Source organism: Xiphophorus maculatus, chromosome 17 (assembly GCF_002775205.1).
Source record: "Xiphophorus maculatus strain JP 163 A chromosome 17, X_maculatus-5.0-male, whole genome shotgun sequence".
NCBI classification, from domain to species: domain Eukaryota; kingdom Metazoa; phylum Chordata; class Actinopteri; order Cyprinodontiformes; family Poeciliidae; genus Xiphophorus; species Xiphophorus maculatus.
The window spans coordinates 15,793,208-15,817,122 of NC_036459.1; the positions used below are offsets into that span (position 1 = coordinate 15,793,208).

The 23,915-nt window shown below is 39.6% G+C and overlaps 2 protein-coding genes across 7 annotated transcripts in view; one reads left to right on the top strand and one right to left on the bottom strand.

Moving 5' to 3' along the window:
• Positions 1-15,831: 15,831 nt before the first annotated feature.
• On the top strand, positions 15,832-18,551 carry LOC102223035 (E3 ubiquitin-protein ligase TRIM21-like). Its single transcript, XM_005801201.2, has 2 exons — positions 15,832-15,874; positions 16,855-18,551. Exons 1-2 carry the CDS (start codon positions 15,832-15,834, stop codon positions 18,474-18,476), a joined length of 1,665 nt encoding a protein of 554 aa, XP_005801258.2. The 3' UTR covers positions 18,477-18,551.
• A 1,410-nt stretch (positions 18,552-19,961) lies between these two features.
• The window catches only part of osbpl8 (oxysterol binding protein like 8), a 69,600-nt gene continuing 65,646 nt past the window's right edge, over positions 19,962-23,915 (bottom strand). For all 6 annotated transcript variants that reach the window (XM_023349984.1, XM_023349982.1, XM_023349983.1 and 3 more), the window contains one exon: positions 19,962-23,878. In XM_023349984.1, coding sequence (XP_023205752.1) covers positions 23,749-23,878 — 130 coding nt within the window. In that variant the 3' untranslated portion in view covers positions 19,962-23,748. The remainder of the gene's footprint in view (positions 23,879-23,915) is intronic.

The window sequence follows — 23,915 nt, forward strand, 5'->3', positions numbered from 1 at the left end:
AAGAGTAAAAAAGAATTGTGGTGCAACTCGACCAGAGTTTCTGGTCAATGCATTGCTCAACAGATTCTTGTTTCTTGTATGACACCATATCAACTTCAAAAATCTTTATACGGCTAAAAAAGAAATCTTTACCATTTTTGATGAGTTACATTTTTTTTTCTAATATTTCCTAATAGTTTTCTGTCTTCTTGAGCTTTTTAATTAACTCAGTATTTAAACTATATTCTTGGCAAGGATTACGGTTGTGTCAATTTTGTCTCTCTGAGATCATCTTGATAAGGAAATATTTTGTTGTCATACATTCTTTCATAGCTGACTGACCTCATATCACCATGGCGACTTCTGTTGCTACCAGATGATAAAATGAGCAAAGCTAAAATATGATTTGGACATAGTGGGATAAATTCATTGTTCATATGGGTGTGTGTTAGTTTTTATGAATTGACCCGAGTACTGCCCTGTTAAAGTTCTTTTTTTCTTATTTTTCTACATACTCTGATGGCGCTTCCGTCTTGTTTGAAATTAAAATGTGTGACTTTTATTTATTTCCTTAAGGAGACCCATGGATATTAATCAACATGAATACATCATGTAAATATGCCAGATTTAGCCAAAGAGGCTACTTTTCATCTGTAGTCCTCCAGCGGGTTGTTGGAAAGGATTGAAAAAAATTACAATTAACATGCATAACAACATACATGAGCTATAATTCAATGTATAGCTAAAAGTCGTGTAATTTACAAGAAACATTTAGAATAATAAGAAAAACTAAGTCACGTCCGTAAGATTAAAGATTTGTTAATTTAAAAATTATTTAAGACATGAATACAGCTTTGATTAAGTGATTTCCCGAAACAGTTCAATGATGTAATAGTTCTTCATTTCTAATAATAGTGTATTCATTAAAACACCAAGAATTTGAAGCCCGGACAGAAAATGAGAACTAACCAAAAGAACTGTTCCACTTTTCCACCTTCTTCTTGTTTCTCCTGAGCTGTAGATTCCTGCAACTCCTCCAGAGTGACCGCCGGCTTCTTGGTTGCTTCTTTGATCGACGCAATCTTTGCCTGTCAGGTTCGGTGAACAGCCATGTCTTAAGGTTTGCCATATAGGGAGACACTGATCCACTTTTTTCACTTCTGACACCAAACATCTGAGGTTTACTATCAGCTGATACCGATCCGATATAGAAAAACAGTTGAATTCACTCAGAACATTTTTTTTATGTATTGAATTACAAATTTATTTCATAACTCTGCACCAGTACAGTACAACTAAATACACCAATAGCTTCACAAGCTTGGTGAAACCCGTAAAAACAGCGCAACTTTAATTTCTTCAACCAGGAGTAGAGTAGCCAATGTAAAATAAATAAAGAAACAAACTTTATTTATTCATAAATAAAGTTTATAAATATTGTTTTTCTACTGAAAAACAATAGATTGACTGCCTTGGTCGAATATGTAAAAAATAAACTGCAACAACCCTTGTTTCAGAAATTCTAAGAATAATGTGCAATAAATAATCAAGCCTGACTCAGAGCACCAGGAATTTCACTGAATAGATCTGACTTACGGGTCGAGCGCATCGTCACCGATACCCGATCTAGAATCTTTTTCAATATCGGGACCGATACAGATAGTAATATCGGATCGGTGCATCTCTAGTTTGCCATCCATTTTTTAGAGAATGTATTGAAGCTGTTTAAGGCTTTGTGTTTATAATGTGATTAAAGTACAAACTTGCACTCTGTTCACTGTTTACGCCAAATGACTCCTAACCTGAGATTTTGTCGAAATTTCTCACAACACTATAAAAAAAGAAAAAAAACACACACATCTTTTTCGAGACCCCAAACACAGCCAGAAGGCAAGACTGTGAGAATTTGTGAGTGATTCATCCATGAGACGGGAGCAGTCTTCCTCTGAGCAATATCTGGCACCAGCCCAACGCTCCGCTTTTAGGCCGCTTTCGCTCAGGAGAAATACTTCCCACGATCTATCTGTGTCAGACAACAGGACTGCAGATCTCCCTGACTCATCGTCAGCTGAGCTCAGGAGGAGACAGAGGACGGTGGGTCAAAACCCCAAGAGGAGCGGCTCTATATCGATACGGCAATAGTCTTGAGCTCCATAAGACGACTGCCAGGTAAAATCACAAGCAAGAAATGTGAGGGTACAGCATGGAGATGTGCAAAGGAAACCAAAATATGTTTCAACATACAATACGACTTTCCCCATTTTATATCACAATTAGTTACACTGAAACTTTGCTTCAGGAATGTCGTCAAATCCAATTCACATCTGACGTCAGAATTTAGAATAACAACAAAGAAGCAGACACATTTTGTCATGTCATTTTAGAGCACAATCACGTAACCATGTTGCCTTCAGTTGTGATAAAAATGTTCTATTTCTCCAATATGACTTTGGGCCTTTGTCTCTTTCAATAATAGTGATAATAGTTTTCTATTTCGAAAAAACAAAGCAGAAATAAAACAAAATGAAAACATTTGTGCATCGGGACCAGTTATATTCAGATCAGAGTGTATAAAACTGTGAAATATAATCTGAATAATTGTGCAATGGAGATGGACCGTTTTGGTTTGTAAAGCCTAATTGTTAAAGATATGAGGAAAACAGAAGGAATCTTTAGTTTTTGCAAAATATGGGTCTCTTTGAGTACCCAATATATTGTTGGTACTAAAAAAGTATTAGATATCAGCCGGGGCGGTTTTTATCAAAGAACAACCATCAGTCTTCAGATGAATTTAATACAATCGTAATGAAAGAGTCATTTTAAGGATGCGTCATACCAACTTGGCGCTTCCGCTCTTTAATCTCGACACAGGACAGCATATTAGTTCTTATTTAGTGCATCATTAGCTGAAAAGCAAAAAAGCTTGCAGTTAAAAATGTTCAAAGTTGCAGGTCTCCCTCCGTCATTAATAATGCAGAGAGATTGTAAAAGTTTAATTTTCAACCTGAATGCATTGGCGGTAACTATCCGATATGCGCGCTCCCCTTCACAAACAGCCGGGTCTTCGCCTCTGTGTGTGCAAACAATAGGAGAGTTATTTATATACCTCGACTTGAGAGCTTCTAGTGAACTGCCATTAAAAGGGTGACAGTGGATCCTGGAGAGCGAGAGAGAGAGAGAGAAAGAGATACAGCTCAGGGAGAGCTGTGACATTCTTCTAACATTTACAGACCCGACTAATTAACGGGAGCAAGTGTGTTTTTTTCCAGCTTAGCAGATTCTAATTTATCTTTTTGTCGCCGTAAGAGTGTGGGCGTTCTGAAAACACCTGACACACTCTTTTGTAAAGTTTTGTCCTGCTTGCCCAGCACGACTCCCAAATACACTCGCTGCTCACCGCTTTGGCTTTAAAAGCTTAATGAGATGTTTTCTCCAAATGTGAAGCACCTGGATCTACAAACCAATGCTGATGGTGTTATATGGAAAGGAATTGAGAGTCCAATAAACAGGTACACTGAAAAACAACTAATCTTACCAAGTATTTTTGGTCTAGTTTCTAGTGCAAATATCTTAGAACACTTGAAATAAGACAAAATTTACTTACACGTAACTTTTCAGCAAGACATAGGAGCTTGTTTTAATAATAATTCCTTAATATTTATGAAAAAGTGCTAGTTTGACTGGCAGACATTCTTCCTATGTCATCTGTGAAATAATAATAAGATTTTGTGAGGCCACCAAAACAGACAATGGTCAATCATAGAAAAGCCTTTTCCACCATTAATGTGACATAATCCAATTGAACTGCACAAGATAAACAAATCTGTCAAGAAGATGAATATAAAACTTTCATTTTTCTTCGGAAGGTGTCTGGCTAGCATCACACATTTTGAGTTGGGAATGTTTGCCCCAGCTACAATGGAGGAGCTCTCCAAATTTCCAAAAGCCTTTTAGGGAGACCTACAGGATGTTCTCTTGGTTCTGGACTGGGTAGAGCATCCTAAAATGTCTCTACTTTTGCGAGTTTTGAGTTCCAGCTAATTGGTATTTCAAAGTGCTTATAATTTTATTGACCAAAAAGATAATGATTTCCTTGATAACTTCAAAACAAATATAATTCCAGACCATGATGGTGCCACCACCACCGTCCACTCTGGGATGTTCAGTGTTGTTCATGCATCCAACAAACCTTTGGGTGTTGAGGCCCAAACGCTGGTCCTAAGTACAGACTGAATACTGCACTCTAAATCAATGAATTCAGATGAACATAGGTGTGTAAAATTAAGCACCAGGGTATAAAGACTGGTCCTATAAACATTTATGATACCATGATTGAATGGCAGCCAATCAAAATCATGACAAATTCCATCTTGATCAGCTTATGTAATTGTTAGAGAAAACTAAATGTTGGTCTTTAGAAAGAAACGATAAGTACGACACTATTAGAAACTAACAAATGACCGTTCAAATGATACTGCTCATTGTTGGGTCAGTTAGATTTGCTAGTTTTAGACTGAATCAGCAATTGTGTCGCCACCAGACCTCAACGATAGCGACCCACTCCAATCAATACTCAGAAACACACACACTGTGGAACCTCGTTAGAACAAACGCCAGCTTGCCTCCAAGGGCACCTGGTAGAGCTGTGCAGAAAAGCACGGCTGCGGCCATCAGACTGCAAATTACAGCAGAAATCCTCCCCATCGCATGGCGAGGCTCCCTAATGGGCTGTTTAATGAGACCATCAAATGCAAATGGGAGTTTAGTTGTGACTCTCAAGAGCCCCGGCTAGGCATTTGTCTCCGGCGCATGTGTGGGTGAATATTCCACCTCTGCAATTTTCCATTCAAGAAGTAGACGTAACACTTGGCCCTGGATGAACGCTTGTGGGAAGTGCAGACTAATGTTGCTGCACAATGATAAGAGGTGTCAATTCTGTGGAAACATTAGGAGTAAACATGCAACTTGACAGAGCTGTTAGACTTTGATGGAAGAAATAAGCAAGGTGAGATAACAACGAACGAAAGAAAGAAATGAAGGACCCCTGGTAGAACTTTGTGGATCTCTTTCTACTGCTTTGTTTTGGATACGTTTGCTGAATTTTCCACATACTTTCTTTTTATAGAACCCTTTGAGTGCTTTTCATGAACTTCAGCAAACCTCTTCTTGTGATTCCTTTGGATACTTTCCGGATTCTTTCCAGGCTTTGCACAAACTTACGTGATTTTTTTCGTGGAACTTATCTGGTAATTTCCATGAGCTCCAACAGAACTGTCCGGATGATCTTCTGGATCCAGGAGATCTTGTTGAACTTACCCTGTGCTCTTTAGGTATTTACCAGGTACTTTCTAGAACTTACAAAGCACATTACCAGAACATTCATCAAATCTAAGTTCTTAGAACTTACATTAGAGGTATGAGGTATTGTCCTGGAAATCACTAGTTACTCAGCCAGAACTTAATTAGAACTGGATTTCCAAAACCAAACAGCGGTTTCTCTGGATGAGAAGTTTTGGGAGTCTTATTCAATATTGTGTCGATGGAAATGAGAAGACTTGGCTTTGTAGCAGGTTTCTTTTGGCTTGACGTGGTTAAGATAAACCATAAACCAATCGTTTTCCCTTTCAATTTCACTTCTTGATTGAATAAATATGTAGTTATTAGTAACCCTGGCGAGGGAAGAGTGAAAACACATGCCATCATTCTCTAGTTTGTGATTATTTTCACAAAGTTTGGCCTTTTGGACATTTCTCGTTGCTGCTTGCAGCAAGGACACAGGGGATTCCTGCCAAAAGGGTTGACCTTTTCACTCACCATCCTGCCCTCCTGCAAATGGCTTCACTGGAAAGGCTGCTATCAGTGTAATCCCCTGCTCTATTGACCAACTGAATGCCAGCCCACGCTCTCTATCTACCCCTTTGAAGCACAATGGGAATGTCGGCTTAATCCGAACTGCGGCTGCAAAACCCGTCACCATTGGCGAGAGGTTTGATTTCCTGCCTCTGCCTCTGCTCGTCTTGAGGCGACGCACGGCTGGGTTCCGCGCTCCCATAATTAGGAACGCGGCGCATCCCTTGAAGAAAAACAACAGGTTAGGTTACAGTGCTGCATCAGAATCGAGCACGAGAACAAAATGTAACGTCCGTAGCGTCGCGCGTGGGGCAGCGCACGCAGCAGGCTGATTGAAAGACCGATCGGGACAACTGGGTTAGTCGGTGGAAAAATAGATCAAGCCTGGCAGAAGAGAGAGAGAGGAGAACAGAGGGAGGCAAGTGGCAGCTGTCTGCCAGCTCCACCTGATGTAATAAATACTTAATTAGCATGGCACAAATGGTACCAAAGGATGCCAGCATAGGAGGGCAGGGGGAGTAAAGCGCAGAGTGCATCAGTGAGACTCCCACATCCTCTCCTCCCTTTTGAGTGAATGTGACGGCTGTGACTTCCTGTGTTACGTTCTGCAGTGATGTGTCTGGTCTGACATGATGTGGCACCTGCGTCTAATCTCCCAGCAAACAAATAACACGCAATAATGTAAAAAAAAAAAAAAACAACAACAAAAAACCCTCACATCTCCAGAAAATAAAAATTATGCAGGCATAAGGGGCTCACTCTTTTGCCCACGCATTCATCTGTTCTCTGCAGCTCCCTTTCTATTACAAAGCCTTGTCGATATGCTTCTATTGTTGAAAAAGTAAAATTTTGCAATTGCAGCGTTACCATTAAATAAGAAAATGCAATAAAAATCACACATTATAATTCACTAAAAAACATACCACATTGTCCTCTTACCACTTCCTGTCGTTTTCTTCATCCGTCCAGTCAGTAGTAACATCTGGTTGCAACTTTATGTTTGTAATTTCACTTTGCGCAATGGAAACACAGCATATGCGGTGTGACTGAAAAACATGGTTTTGTTTTTTTCTTTTCGGCGCGGTCACTTCTTGGTGAAAACCTAGTGGCTGCAGAGGAAGATTAAGATTCAGTTTCATAGTAGCTTTCATTTTTGTACTCCCAAATGCATTGGGAAGACTTTATTTGGTTAAAAAAAAAAAAAAAAAAAGAAGAAAAACTGATTAAATTAGTTCTTACCGTACAGCATTGTATTCTCAATTCCAGTCCTCAGGTCTGCTCTGCATGTTTTAGATGTGCCTCTATTCCAGAAGCAGCTGATTCAAATGATTAAATGACCATCAAGTGCTGCAGAAGGCTGTTAATCACCAAAATATTCAATCCAGGTGTGTGGCAGAAGGGAAACACCTAAAACATGCAGGGCAGGGGGGGCGTGAGGACTGGAAACACTGCCGTACAGAAAGATCGGGAAAAGAAATTGCAGGTTCACAAAGTTTGAAAAACTAGCTTGGTCTCCATTTTTTGTTTTACTCTTTACTCTAAAACCCTAGAAGGTTTAAGCCTTCCTCTGAATGACCAAACATTTAGTTGTCTGTTTCTGAGAACTGCTTCAGATGGAGTCGACTAACTTCTACCAACTAGCCAGCCAGACCGAGAACACTGTGGCCTCAACATGACAAAATATCTTCAAGGGCCATGAATACTTTTGCAAAGTATAAATCATCAATAAAGAGTGGTATTTGACGCCAAATATACTTGACGTAGTAGTAGCAACACAAGTCACGTAATGTTTGTTTTTCACTGATTGCGTTATTGACTTTGTGAGGATTTACTCTCCAGTTTTCGGCCGGTGTTTCCTCGTGTCGTTATGGACAGAAATATCACCACCCCATCCCCCCCGATTGATGAATTAGCCACAGTCCAGCTGCTGTTTATTCCCTCTCATTGTCTAAGATATTATGAAATGAAATGTGGCTGTGAATCTGCTTATGGATGAGCCTTAGCTTTCCGCTGTTCACGGCTAATGGATTCATGAGCACTTCAGTAAATAGGCCATGGCACACGAGCGGGCCAACGGCAGCAGCTAGGCCATGAATAATGTACCGAGGCAAGTTCAAAAATGACTTCCGACTTGTAGGAGGTTTTTTGCTGAAATCCTGGATTTTTTGGGGAGGAAAGTTGGAGGAAGAACCTTCAAGGTTTTGTTCTCTTTTCCTTTTTTTGATGCTTCTTTACAGGATTTCTACTCTGATGCAAATGTGCAAACTGTAGCCATCTTTGTGGAGTTCAGATAATATGCTAATATTCTTTCTTTACAGAAGTACAGAAAAGCTTTGAGGACATTAAAATTGCTTACTGATTTTTGTGAGTTGCATTTACTTACAGTCAGTTTTTCATCTATTTCTCCAGTAAAGATATTTCATTTGCATTGCTGTAAAAACACATTTACTTCCCTGTGGATTTCTCTTGTATTTTAACCACATTTTCCTTATATCACACCTTATTTCTTGATTCTTCTTTGGCCTGCGGCCTGATTACTTTTAGAGTCGGAGCAAAAATGGGGTTAATCCCAGTTAATTCATGATTGGTTAATCCATGATTCATGGTTACGTTTTCACAGAGGACCAGGTTGGTTTGGATAGCTTTTTTCCCTAAATGAAATCATAAGTTGATGATATTTTTCCAACAGACAGCTGTTTGACAACATGAAGTAGGCAATAAAAAAAAATCTCCCAAAGCAATTAAAAAATACATTACAAACAAAATCTGAGCAGGACTGGGGAAGATCAAAATCACATGTGCAGAAATAATTGAAAAGGTTATCTTATATTCCCCTCACGCTTCACCCCTGCAAAAAAAAAACATTACTTTGACCCCCAAAACTTGGGAAAACATTATCTCGATTGACGAGGTAAAAGGGCAAAATAAAAAGGAAATGAAAAAAAGAGAAAAATCTCTAGAAATGGCTGCACTTTCAAACCACTTGGTTACCGTAACCTATGCTATGTAATAATGTTCACTATAGACCTAGTTTAATTTGGGTTTTACTTCTCACTCAATATTTGGAAATAATGGTATGTAATGCTAATGTTGATGTTAACACTCTACGCTTTGCTTTGTACAGACTGTCTGGACCATCGGTTGTTTAGAAACGATTGCTTCCTGTAAGCGCTGTTGAGGTTTTAAATTTTACCCAGTCGCTAACAGACTACAACTCTAAAACAGCGCAAAAAATTGATGTCATCGTTCACCACTTCTCTTTCTGTTTGTTGATTGGCCCAGTAGAAAATTTAATAGAGAGAGTCAAAGAGAAGGGGAGGAAGCTCAGACTGTGCTGTGAAATGAGATTTGAATCAAGCAGAATAGCACAGGAAGGCAATGGCCAGGCTAGTTCTCTATCTATTTACTCAAATTACAGTATGTTGTTATCATTGGTAAAATAAATGAATGCAGCACTACAAATGCAGTCCAACCCTCTGACTTCAAACTCCGAAAGAATGTAGATCACCATTCACTCAGCATAGAGAGACGGCTCTTGATCAGTTAGCTAACAGGGGTCTAACCTGTCGAGTAGTTTGTGTTTAACCCAAAGGACAGAGCATCAGACATTGTTCTCATGACAAAGAACTTCTCAAATGATGTTGTGTTAAGCACAAAAAGAGCTAACATGGCCTCCAAATAATCCTCAGGCTCAATGAAAAGCGCCACCTTTGCTGTTTTGGACATTGTAAGTGACCATCAGCAGGCTCGGACCTCTGGAGGACTGTCGTCCAACAGCTCTGGACAAACCTGCGAGCGGCTGCTAGTCCCTGGCACAGTTTTCATACAGATCCGATGCCAAAAGTGAGTCAGTTCTTTCCCCCAGGACGGCACAGCAGCCAATTAAGGCCTTTTCTTTTATGAAAAACATCAGTCATCGCTGAATAACATTAATAACAAGAGCACATCTATCACTGTCATCTGTATAATTATTAGTTACCCACAGACAGTAATAATACTCTCAGGGACGAGTAGCTAGAAACATGCTGCTAGCTTCTCAGTGACGCTAGATTTGCTAATGCAGCAGATATAAAGCAGCAGGGTTATGTTAGAGGTGAGAGTGTGATCCACATCAGCTAATATCTATGAGTCAGACTGGGAAGCTTGCAGCAAATCACACCAGTCAACTCTATTGTTTCCATACACTAAAATATGCAATAAATATGTTCGATGACAGAGTTTAATCTGTCAGTGCTAATATTTTATGATTCAGTGCATCCTGGGGTTACTGAAACTCCTTGAAAATATGGCTGTTCTTATTATTATTCCTTAACTGTTTATGAAGGATTTGTGACAGAAGGCATCTCACACTGAATCATGCTGCCATTGATTTCCAGCTCACAGTGTTCTACCAACAATGACTAAATATTACCGCTTGTGTGTCGAGTCAGTAAAGAAGAAGATATTTTGGTTCTCATTCAGACACTTCCAATCACATTCATTTGTTGTTTTTTTTTATGCAACTCTGTTTCAGCAACTACTCACCGGTTTTAGGGCAATTTTTTGTTTGAACAAAAAACGGTTACATAAAAGGAAGTCACAAAGAGTCGTTCAACTAAATCGATTAAGGGAAGAGTGTGCACTTCTATGTTCATCCAGAAAAAATAGTGACCACAAAAAAAAAAAAGTACTTCAGATTCCAACAAAACTTGAAGATTGGTGTCTGCCAATATATAATTTAAACAATAAAACAAATGATTGACCTTTGGAGATGGGTAGTATTTTTTCTGGATGCTCTTTTACATCAATAATCTGTCTTGTTGTGTTGCCTTCACTGTAGGCAGGCAATGTGTAAATGAAACTCCTGAATCAGGCTTTTTGTCCAGCGATTTAACAGTTATGCACATAATTGTCATCTCAAGTTAAACCTCCTAACTGGAACCTGTATGTGCGCCAAAGAGAATAAAAGGAAAACAATTATAAAACAAAATGTGCTGGATAATAATCGAACAGATTCTTAAATTTTGAGTTTATGAAAGTCTAAAGTACAAGAAATACCTTTAAAAGGACGTCAGCCATTTTTAGGACATTCAATGATTTCAGTGTATGGCTAACTAACCCTATGTGATGGATTAGGATTACATAACATGAATAATGAGTTTCAACTGATGAGATGGATTGATATACCAGCAGGTATAACAGGTGGACGGTGGACTGAGCTAAAAACGAGGCGATCCTGAAAGTAGATACATTTTTCTGAATAGCACTAGATGAGGTTTGACTTTACAGCAGGAAAAAAAACCCCCCAAATATACAGCCAGTGCTACAATGAAATAATTTAGATACCAGCATATTCAAGCGTTAAAATGGTTCAAAGTCTGCTCAAAAAATTATTGAACAATCTGTTGCAATACTTTAAAACTGACGTTTACAGACGCTCTCCGTCTAATCTGATTGAGCTCGAGATATTTTACAAAGAAAATCGAAAACCTGGCAGAGATGATCAAAATGATGTGGAAGAGCAATAAAAGCATAGAGTGCAAATTACAGTCTCAGTATTCTCAATAAAATTTGCACAATTTTGCTTCAGAAACATAAATTGTAGGTGAAATCTAAGTGGTGCGAATGCTATATAGAACAGAATAACCACATTTGATAAATCAACTCTGTCTGGTCCCTGCAGAGACCAGACAGAGCTGCCTGATACGGCAGTCGGCACACTGTCTGCTGCGCAGACAGGCAACCAGAGGAGGCCCAGCCTCGAAATCTCTGATTCATTGCTGATTCATCCGTCCCTCCAAACGCCCCCCACCCAACCACCTTCTGACAGAAGCTCCAACTTCATTTTTCTCCCTCACCATGTGTTGTTTCAGCCACCCGTCTCTGTGACAGCACGTGCAAACAGAGCTAACAGAGGAACCTTTAGCTGCTGTGGTTACGCTCAAATGACTGTAAAAGCTGAATGGAAGCTGGAAGAAAAAGGAAAAAAACAACAACGCAGAAGCAAATGGGGTTCTGACCTTCATATCTGTGGTTTCTGGAAAGAGATTCAAGACAAAAAAAAAAAGCCATGTGTGAAAACACAGTTATTCAGAGTTTCGGGATATAAAACTGTTCCGTCAAACATCTCAGACTGCAAACTGACAAGATACGGCAAAGACAATAAACCCAGAATCCGGCAGCACCGTTAAAAGTTATCTATTTTTAGCAGCTTGATGCAGCCTGGAGAAAGACTGAATTAAAAAATGAACTGAGACTGTTCAGTCCAATAAGCTTCAATGTCACATCAGAAACAGTCGATCAGATATGGATCCGTCAGGCTTTAGCTTCAATTCACCAAACAACAGATTAGAGTTAGTCTCTGACAGGCTGCTAAACGGAGATAATTTAATTAATATACTGGTCTGTAATATAAAAACTAGAACGAAAGCCAAAACATGTCCTGGGTTGTGTTTTCTTTGTGTAGGATAAATGAAGTAAAAAAATTTTCCCCACTTGTTGACATAACAGCAACGTAATGTCGAGCTACTTTAAGCCATCTTTACCCTGAGGTCAGAGAATTTTCATTGGTGCAGACAAAGAGTCTGCACAGGAAAGCATGAGTTTGTTCTTTGCTTAATTAACAGTAGTTCAAAAACTTTAAAGTTCTGGCTGTTGTTTTAGAGCAACCTGTAATACAGTAACTAATATGAGAGGGACTCTATTCAGTGAATATCTAATATTTAAAATTTCCTGAATTACACTAAGCTTGGCATTTTTTTTTTGAAAGACAGTGAAGTATTTCTACAACGATGCAATGTCCTGCTTTGAATATATTGCGATTAGGTAAGAAGAACCAACCTACCTTTACACAATACGCAGTGAGCCAGCATGCTAGCTCTGCTATAAGACACCACATTGTTTGTCTTATGTGTGTAGATTTACCTACTACACACAGTAGGTAAATCATTTATAAAAAAAAAAAAACATTAAAAGACAACTGGACACAGTGTGATGCCCTGTGGGACTCCATTTACAGTAATAAACACTGAAAACAATTGATGTGCCATTTTCAGCTTAAGCTGCTTGGCAAGGAACATTTTTGTGGAAAAATGAAAGGAATCCACGTAAGATAATGTTAACACTGTGTCAAACACTTTCAGACCAATCTCAAACCAAATCTTCTCCACTGAACATTTGACATTTTCTAAGAAATTAACATCCCACTGTCTTGGAAGAAACTTGACTTACATTGGAACATTTGTTATTAAACAGCTGTTGACACACAATTTAAGCACATAAAACATTTTTAGAAATAAGGCCTTAATTCGCGGCATCGTTATAAAATAACTGAGTCGAGGCAGGGGGAAGTACTTTCGAACTTTGAGTAGGATCAAAATACTTGATGTGCAAAATGGAATTGGCAGATTTGTCTTAGCTCAAGTAAAGGAGTGCTTCTCCAACTTGCTCCCAACTCTGAGGTGAAGTTGAAGAAGCACAAAGTGAAAACAGACTGGTTGAATCCAATGACTAATCAATAGCAGCTCCAGCAGAAAGTCCTTCTAAAGTGATCCTTAGGAGCACCGGTGCACAGCTAGCCCTGATAAAGAGCTTTGGTGGTGAAATCTGAGCGGACCTGGGCTTTGTTGACGATCCCGTCAGCCACGCCAACGTTGGATCAGCTTTTGATTTTATGGCAATGCACAGCTAAATGAGGGACACCTGAGACAGGAGCGGGGAGTTTATTCATTATTAAACTGCTGGACTGCAGCTAAATGTTTGCATTCAGGGAGAGGAGAGGAGGCAGCTGCACTTCTAGGGGTTCCCCACAGCAATTTGTCATTCTAAAAATAGATTGCTCAAGTCTGGACTAGATGGACAAAGTCATCATTGCAGGCATGATTCATTCTCGTTCATTCAAGTGAATGAGCGGCAAGACGCTGAGGTGAGATCTTTGCTGCGGTCATTTAACTAAAAACTTAAAAAGGAGGTTCAATGGGCAGCACTGCCCTGAAGGTCAGCTTAAACTCTGTTGTTTGGGTCAGCCAGGTTTAAAAAAAAAAAAGAAAATAGAAGAGGAAAGATCCTAATAAAAAGACACTGCACGTTGCACTAATCCGGCTATGAATGAGAGCGGCTTGCTGCAGCAGTTCCTTTATGCTCTGTCGATACCACAAGGGGATAAATGCTGAGCCAGCATCCAGCGCAACCTCACCAACAATGCAAACACTGCGGATTACCTCATTATATGTCTGTTAACCCGTTTAAGCCTCGCCACGAATACAGCTGCAAAGGTGGCCAGAGAGATTTGGGATAACATGTCGTTCCGTCCGACGGCTTCAACCCATCTACACTATATACGTTTCTAATAAACTATTGACGGTTTAATTTGTTTGAAATGGAGCTGGGCGATTGCTAGGCATACTTGCGAATTTTGTTGACCAATTCTTAAACACTGTATTTCGACTCAGTTTCCATAAACACATATACTTGTCTTAAAATATTTTAATTGACTAATATTTTTTTTCCTCTCAGAGATGTGCAATGACAAAATTGCTACTTTTAGTTTACAATAAATAAAGTCTGATCTTAACTTGATGCAGCTAGCTTGGAGGCTAGTTAGCCAGCTAGCAAGTGAATCGCTCGTCGCAACATTCTTTTCTATTTTTAAAAAGAAAAAAACATTAAATTGTGCACCACCCCAAGATTAAAATAAATTAGACATTTACATAATTGTTTTTTTTTTTAAAGATACAGTTAAACATCTTTAAAACAGCTAATTACCCAGCTAACAGAAATCCAACTGTGTTATGCTTAAAGGTATGATTGCTATGGCTAACGTCAGACGCTTGTGCAAGAAGCAATTGGTGATGTTCGGCAGATTCTCAGGACAATGGACTTCAAATGTAACCTGTGTGTGTGTGTGTATGCATTTTTAACTGACCTACTTAATCAAAAATGGCTCACAGAGTCATTAAATCACACCAGCAACCTCAGTTTGACAGGACACTGACAGGACAATGCCTAAGAGAGAGAATGATAATAAAAAAAGGAAGGCGGATTATATAATATTTTAAACCCAGAATGCTTCCTTTATTATTCTATATTGTTACCACCTTCCCCTTTACTATCACTTCCACTATAAACCACTGTCACCACCCTAACATTTTGAATCTTACCCCTATGCTTGCTTATGTTTGTTATTTTTACTTCACCAACCCCCTTTTTGTCTTGAAGACCAACCTGTCTAATTTGTTTTCCTGTTCCATTCTAACATTTTGCTTTGCTTTTCCTTTTAGCCAGCGTCTGTGCTCTCTCATTCTTTCTAAGCTTTGAAGAAGAGCTGAAAAATCCTGAGGGTGATGTATCCTAGCAACAGTAATATCCAACTTATTCAGCAGAGGGATGAACCAAATGTAATATTTGGGAAGAAAGGGTATTTCTAATCAAATGCTTTGGACGAAGAGGTTGAAATAAATGCTGGAGGTATTACTACACTAAGAAGGTTAAGCTTAAAAACTTCCTGAGGTGATATGTATTATGTATATATATATATATATATATATATATATATATATATATATATGTATGTATTGAACTTATGAAGGGTCGCTTAAATCTGTGTACTGTACAGAAAGGACTACAAAATACTTGGTTGGGACAAACTGTGACATGTATTAAATATAACTGAATTTGAAATGCAAAACTGAACCTGGAAGAGAAATATACACTAAAACCGCCCCTCTGTTTCCAAGTAGCAATGGAACACGAAAAACGAATCATAACAGAAACCAAATAAGCTAACATTAAGATTGCTGCACAGCTATCTGCTACAAGACATTAGAAAAGCATCAGATTAACTTTCCAATAGACTATTTCTTGTAATTTTGTTGGACAGATTATGATCTGGAAATTGCCTTTCAGCATATATTCAAAAAGGTGATCATTCATACTTCCCTTACATTTAACTTGATTGAGTTTCAGGGAAGTAAGGAGGTTCTAAAAGTAAACACCAGGACTGTCTCCTTATTAGAATAACAAATTATGTTAAAGGTGAGTTTGTTTTATTTTATGAAGCATCTTGATTGTTTGGTACATTTGGAAAATCATTTGTCCAGAGAAGTAAAAGGTGAGAGCTACCATGAGTTTGGTGTGTTGTCAACCGAGAAGCATCCAGATACAATCCAGTGGTGATGTTGGTTTTCATCCAGTCAAGTGGTTTTCCTCCTAATTGTGTCCAAAATCTCAGGGGAAAAAAGTGGGATCAAAACATATACCAAAAACAACTTCGTTCATAAAATTGATCTGTGAATTCATCCCTATGGAGCAATATGTCACAAGGCCATTAGCAACAATCAAATGGTTGGAAAACTCCTGTCTTTACCCCACTGAGAATCTGTGATTCTTAAAAAGAAGGTGGATAAATAGAAACCAACTATCTAAACTACTAATGGGTCACCACCAGCCAGGATTTGGCCCAGAACTAACATCCAGCATCAACTTCCAGAGAGAACGACAGGAGTTATGAAGAAGAATAGTTCAACACTGGAAACATTGACATGTTTGCTAATAAAAAGTGCTTGGAGTATACTAAATGTTTTTACTCCGTCTTCGCCACGTCATAAAAACATAAGAACATTTGCATCAACACCAAAACTGTTAAGTCATGACTGTAGATGCAAAGGAGCACAATCTTTGCAAAAAATGTTGGTGTCCTCTTTACTCCAGCATTGACATGGGGGATTCATTGTTCTGTTTTACAAAAACCCTGCAATAAGACACCAAAATCCCACTTGAGGGAGGAGATGAAACAAGAGGTGGAGTTTTAAAGGAGCAACTGGGCTGTTAAAAGAAAAACAAGTGACTCATTCACTTAAGGTAGAGTTCTTCAACAAAACACAGGTGAGTAAAGCCACTCAAATGCCCTTCAACAAGATTCTTATAACCTCCTATACAACAAAATGTCTTTACCAATTCATTTTGATGGATTTTAAAGTAATGTTACAATCTTGTGAAGAGTTACTGCTGATTTTTACAGTCCTCCCTCACCCTTTTGATTCCAGTGAGTGAACATGGCGACTGCTTCCAGTTTCCTATCCGAAGAACAGTTTCTGTGCTCCATCTGTCTGGATGTGTTCACAGATCCGGTCACCATACCATGCGGACACAACTTCTGTAAGACGTGCATCACAAAGCACTGGAACATCAGCCGCCACCAGCAGTGTCCGCTGTGTAAGGAACAGTTTGATCCCAAACCAGCTCTGCGGATCAACACCTTCATATCCGAGATGGCTTCTCACTTCAGGAATGCCAGGAGCTTGTCAGGACAAGTATCGGCCGGCTCAGGAGGGATTCTGTGTGAAGTGTGCACCAAACCCAAACAGAAAGCCTTTAAGTCCTGCCTGGTGTGTGCTACTGCCTATTGCCATACTCACCTGGAGCCTCATACGAGAATCACAGTGCTGAAGAGACATACATTGATCAATCCAGTCATGAAACTGGAGACCATGATGTGTGGGAAGCATGAGAGGCCTCTGGAGCTGTTCTGCAAGACCGATCGGAGGTGCATATGTCCAAGCTGTGCTGCGTCCGACCACAAAAAGCACCGGGTTGTTGCTCTGACGGAAGAGTGTAAAGAAAAGAAGAAAGAGCTGGAGAAGACCAGAGTTTGTGTTGAGGAGATGATTCAGGAGAGATTACTAAAGATGGAGCAGTTTAAGCAGTCGGTGAAGCTCAGCAAGCGGAATGCGGAGGAAGTGACAGCAGCTGTTGCGGAGGACTGTTCGGATCTCATCAATGCTGCAAGAAAAAGTCTGGATCATTTCATCGACGTGATTGTACAGAAGCAGAAAGCAACAGAAGAACAGGCAGAAGGTTTCATAAAGGAGCTGGAAGAGGAAATCTCCACGCTGATGAAGAAAAGATCTGAGCTGATGCAGCTGTCGCAAATCGAAGACCACTTCCATCTGCTCCAAAACACCCCAACAATGACGGTTACCGCCAAGGACTGGACCAAGGTCAGAGTCCAGTCCTCCTGCGATGCGACAGTGAGGACGGCTGCAGCTCAACTGGAGACGATCAGAACAGAGATGAAGAAGCTCTGCGCTCGCATTGAACTTGCGAGAGTCCGGCTGTATGTAGTGGACGTGACTCTGGATCCGAATACTGCAAACCCCTATCTGGTGATGTCCGACGATGGGAAAACTGTACGATGCAGTGATGGTGCACAGGTTCTCCCAGACAAGCCAGAGCGACTGTCAGCCTTTGGAATCTTGGGAAAGCAAAGTTTCTCCTCAGGACGATTTTACTACGAAGTTGAAGTTAAAGGGAAAACTAAATGGGAATTAGGAGTGGTCCAAGAGTCTATTGACAGGAAGGGTGAGAACGCCATTTGTCCTGAAAACGGCTACTGGGCTGTATGGCTAAGAAACAGCCATTACAGAGCTCTTACCGGGCCCTCTGTGCCTCTGGTTTTGGTGTCTGAGCCCCAGAAGGTGGGGGTTTTTGTGGATTATGACGAGGGTCTAGTTTCCTTTTATGATGCTGAGGCAGCACATCTCATCTTCTCCTTTACTAGCTGTAACTTCAGTGAGAAACTCTATCCTTACTTCAGTCCCTGTCCTAGTGACGGTGGCAAAAACTCAGCCCCTCTGATCATTTCCAGCATCAGCCACACATTAAACGGATAGCCCAAATGCAGTCACATATCGCTTTAAGAAAACATTTTTGACTTACTCAAGTTATATTTGACGTAAAAATGTATTGATCTGAGACATTTAAGTGATAAATGAAAAGCAAAAACAGAAGAAATCTGTAACAGGGAGAAGAGAGAGAATAAACTGAACAGCTTTTGGCTGAACCTCATTTCTAATAATTTTCTACATCTTGTTCTACCCTTTGTTGGTAGTATTACAGTCCGTTACTCCTCCTCCCTCCTCCAGACAGAGTATGAACTGATATCAAATGTTTAACTGTTATCTGAGAGGTACAGAAAGGCCAGCTCTGCTTTAACAACCTTTGTCAACGTCCTTGGGTGGAGAACTGGCAGCAGGGACAGCTGGCTGATGGAAACAATCAGTTGAGCTAAACTAATGAGGTTCAACCCCACTTTGAACTGTATACACCTGATCTAATCCAATAATTCTAGATATTACTCGAGATTTCTTGAGTACATTTGAAATTGTTTTAAGATTATTTCTAATCCCAAATAATACAAAATGTTCCAGAGGTATATGAAATGTGTAAAACACAATAATTTCTTTGTGAGACTTTAAATAAATGTGGAATATCGATGTATAGTGATAGATGAGAATGTGAATAACATGACTGGAAAGATCAAATGAGTCACTGAAAATGACAATAACCCCTCATCAGTGACCCCTCACACCCCCACCATGGACTGTTCTCCCTGCTGCCCTCTGGAAAGAGGTTCTACAGCATCCGGTGCAGGTCCACCAGGTTCCGAAACAGCTTTTTCCCACTTGCCATCAGACTGCTGAACTCTTAACTGGACTGCACTCAAAAACTGGTCTCCACTTTATACCTTGCACATGTACAGAGCTAAATAACTTCTATTTTACTGTCAGTCCTGCACTTTATATTTATATTTATATTCATATTTTATACTGTATTTTATTTTATTCTGGAGTAACCCCACAACATTGGAAGCTCAAAACACTGTCCTGAGCCATATGCAACGAAATTTCGTTCTGTATACACCCTGTGCATGCAAAATGACAATAAAGTCAGTCTAAGTCTAAGTCTGAAGAAAGGATCTCTGGTGCCCTCTGGTGGTGGTTTAGATTTATTAACAAAACCTAATTCTAGCAGTTGTGAAGATGTAACGATTTAAAACCTTGCTATGCCTTGATATTGGTGGCTGGCCAATGCCAGGCAAGCTCTAAAGAAACATGAACATTTTAAGAATTTCTTATTTGATTTTTGTTTTGTTCCATCAGCAAATTTAACGAAGATGCAAGTTTTCACTTGGCCAATGATAGGACCACATCTAAATGATTCTTAAGATATCAAAGGATTAGGCCATGGAATAACATATTTGCCTCAACTTTGTTCACATAAGAAATAAATCTGGGAACATCTTGCGTAGATTTGGTAATTCTGCATTGACATTGACTGAATCTGCTAAACCTAACACACACACACACACAACAGAATTAAGTATGTCATTTGTTTTTATTGTGTTACATGTGGCCATAAACTTCAGAGAAGTTACAGTTTCCATGGAGATACAATAAATATATTCAATTACTTGAATAGGAAAAAGATGTGTGATGCATGTGTGTGGAAGTGAGGCGCCCCAGTTTGGACAGTCCCGTGTGTCTGGTATTAACGTGAAGTGGATTAAAAACGATTGTGTGCATTTTGAAAAATAAAACAAACATTAAATAAGACAAAAGAACAGTGACCTAAAACTTTGAGCTGAAAAACAAATGTTCAACATAAACCCACATACAAAAGAGGAATAAATAAAACAATATTTCACAGACACGGCAACGACGACGTACAGTAAAGATGGCCGCTTCCCTCCACGTTTTGTGTGTTGAAGACAAGGGAGCGAGGGAGACGGGAAGGAAAACTGCACTCTTCCTCCTGTGGCAGGGGATCGGCCTTTGTGTATCTACAGGCGGCGGGTGTCAGACTTCATATGGCACCGTCCACACTACAACTCTACAGTAAACCCAACCACAATCCAAGTCTGAATTCAAACTATACCTTCTGTTGCACCCTGCCCACACCACCTCCTTTAAGCTACAACTTCACCCCATGTCTGACTCTAAAAGGCACTGGTATGTACTTATTTCCACACATTCTACCATCTCAGGCAATGAGGACGCACGGGAAAAAGCAAACACACATACACTCGGGCCAGCCGGGTAACTTCCAGGGGTACAGCTGGCTCCTACGAACGCTACCGGTCTCTGTGTCCCGAAGCTTCCATCGCTTAACAGTCTGCTGACGGCGGAGGCAATCGGATATATGTAAACGTCGACAAGGCTAACATCATAACAGGCGAAGACATAAATAAAAAACACATTAAAACAGTGCTGCTAAACTTACCAGGATGTTCTAGTAAAACTCAAACAGGAGGAGGAAAACGGTTTGTGCACAGTGCGAGTGTCCGCGTGCCGCTCCGGAGGCGCCGTCGCCCACCCGGATTATTTACACAGTGACTCCAATCGACCTCTACTCTAGCACACAAAGAGTTTGGCTGCAAGTTTTTTGTACATTTGGAATGCTCTTAACATGGCGACGGTTAGAAAAAGTCTACAAGTCTACGCGCTCCGACGAGGAGCCTCAGAACAGAGCCTATTCTAGGTTACATATTGAAACTTTGAGGCTCAAATGCGCTGGAGGAAGTGACTGATGGTCTTTATCGGACGTGCAGCGGAGCTGCTGCAGTCAGGCAGTGAAGTTCGAACAAAGTGTTGAGCTTTGATTTTGTCTACTCGGAGCCTATTTTTGCCGTATGCTTCTTTTTCTACAGTAAACACTAGTTCCCCACCAATCCAGTTCACATGTTAAACTGTTGCTGGTGCTTGCTTGGCACTCGTTTTTAACTGAAGCACCACAAAAAGAAATAAAGGAGTTATATTTGGGCAAGGTTATTTACTAGAGGTGCACTCATGGACACCAGCAGTCGGATAAAAGGTTGTGAACACCATGTTGTAAAAGTAGATCAGTGCACAGAGTTGTTTTCACACTTGTAATCTTAAACAAAATTAATAAACTCTTGTTTATATGCTGACTGAAACAGCTTGTGCTAACCTCCAATTTGCAGCTATTTAGAAACACCAACAAGACGTAACAGATTCCATTTGGCATTCTAAAAGACGGCTCATACATCTATAGCTATGCTCTAAATTATTCATACCCTTCGTAGATTTTGAATTCAAATAATTATTAAAGAAAACAAACAAAAAGAGCCCCTTAAAAGATAAAGCAATATAAAAGGAGTATCAGTTTTGAAAAATCAAAGAATATTTGTTTTATTTATATTTTATTTAAAAAATATATGCTGAAAATAATTTATATTGTATTCTTGTCATTGCCCTAATCTTTAGCACAGATCCTGTGTCACTTAAATTAGGACTTCAATACATTAATGGTACTTCCAACCAGAAGAAAAACTGTTGATAGCATTATTTACAAACTAAAAGTGATGGGGTTCTCAACTCCAGACTTATATCAACTTTTGCTTCCAAGTAGGAAGGTCTCAATCAAACCAAAGGTGTCGACTTTGCGTGCAGACTCTACTCTCTGTGGTAAATACAGATTTATCATTCATTTTCTGTCATCTCTAACAGCATACAATTAACTGGAACCAAATTGAAATGCGGAAAAAGTTCAAATAGTGTCGACTTAAACCAACAAGAAGCATGCTAACATCAGCTTACCACGTTAACACTGATCAGCCTGCATAGAAACATTATTACCGGAACATTCAGATATATATTTAGAAACAAATGATAAAATCATGAAGGTGTCACTCATTATTAAATGAACCACATTTAAATGAATTGGATGAGTAACCAATTATATTAGGACACCTGGTTGACGATAACAAGACGAATGACGTGCTTTAGCTCGTTTTTGTTGGATTTTCCTATAGAGCCAGTTAAAACCCGGCTACAGCACCAGATGCAGTTCAACACTAGAACCGGCTTGGTAGAAACATTGTTAATAAGAGTAATAATAAACGGCACCCTTTCAAACTTAGATGTGAGGTTTTTATACTAAAGTTGTTAAAGAGATGTTAAAATAGTGAGCATAAAAAGCATTTGTTCTCACTCTAACCTTGAAGAAACTACCAATACTACAAAGTTAGACTTAAGAAGACAGAGTGCCGCTCTAAGATTCTTTATTACTAATCTCAACAAAAAGATCGGCTGGCTTAAATTAGAACAGTAAAAGGGCAGTGGTCACTGGGGTGTTTTAAAAAGACTTCATATATATATATATATATATATATATATGATTTTTTATTTTCTTGATTAGAGCATCAGTCTGTCTCAATGCTGAGGCGAGACCAAAGTGAATGTCCCACATTTCCAGTGCATTTGTGCCATAAGACAAAAATGGTCTCCAAAGGGTTAAAGTTCGCTACTTACAATATACACATAGGATGTGTCAAATGTGATCTATTTTGTTTTCCTCTCTAAACAATGACTTTGTATGCAAAAAGCGGAGTTCTATAGCTTCCGTTCCTTTTGTCCCTTGTGTTATTCTCACTGTCTTCTATTTCCAGATGTGGAATCGAGGGTGAATATAAGAGGATCTGATCACACAAAAATAAAAGTTGCACATATTGGACCACTCTGTTTTTCTTTCCCTTTTTTCCATCGTGTTGGCTTGTTTTCTGTTCTGAGCAGGCTTCAGTAAAACACAAGATGAGATAGGAAAACAGAAAAGAGAAATAGAAAAAAAAAGCACTAAAATTAAAGGGATCTCATGTGCATGTGTTACAATCTGACCTGTGGTCCTTGTTTTTCTGTTAAAAACTTCCCTGTCGTTTGAGGTGAAATGTGAAACATCAGAGTAGCATCACTCCATTTAAAAAAAAAAGAAGCAAAAATAATGAAACAGCTAATAAAAAACGGCTGCTGTCTTTGCCTTTAACATCAAGGCAAGTTAATTAAAAAACAGAAAGAAAAAAAAATCCCGAGAGGCAGTCGAGCCTTTTTTCCATGTGAAATCCCCTCACCGCCGCTCCTCTCCTTGAAATCCGTGCATCTCCGCGGAGATTTGGAATGGTGATGGTTGCGAATAAATACGTTAAAAACGGTCTCTTTCCGAGTTCTTCTGCTTTTCCAGGACACAAAGGTATGGGTTTGTTAAGCGGAGAGAAGGAGTGAGCTGGAGGTCCGCTCGTCTAAAAATCTCCGGTATGTGTGTGTGTGTGTGTGAGAGAGAGAGGGAGTTTAGGGTGAGGCCTTGTGGCCGCTACTTGAAAATGTAGTTGATGAGAACCTGAAGGACGACGAGGCAGGCGATGACGACGTAGTCCCGCTGCTGGAGGAAGGAAGTGTTCTCCGCCCGGCCTGCTGAACGCATCCGGAGCGCCGCGACGCTCCTTCACAACACAGATAGGAACCTTTAGCGTGCGCGGC

Excerpts from the sequence above, each read along its gene's own strand:
- LOC102223035 (XM_005801201.2), top strand. The coding sequence starts at position 15,832 with ATGTTAAAGGTGAGTTTGTTTTATTTTATGAAGCATCTTGATT. Across the intron at positions 15,875-16,854 it reads TTTTATGAAGCATCTTGATT|TGAACATGGCGACTGCTTCC; the intron begins GTTTGGTACATT and ends GATTCCAGTGAG.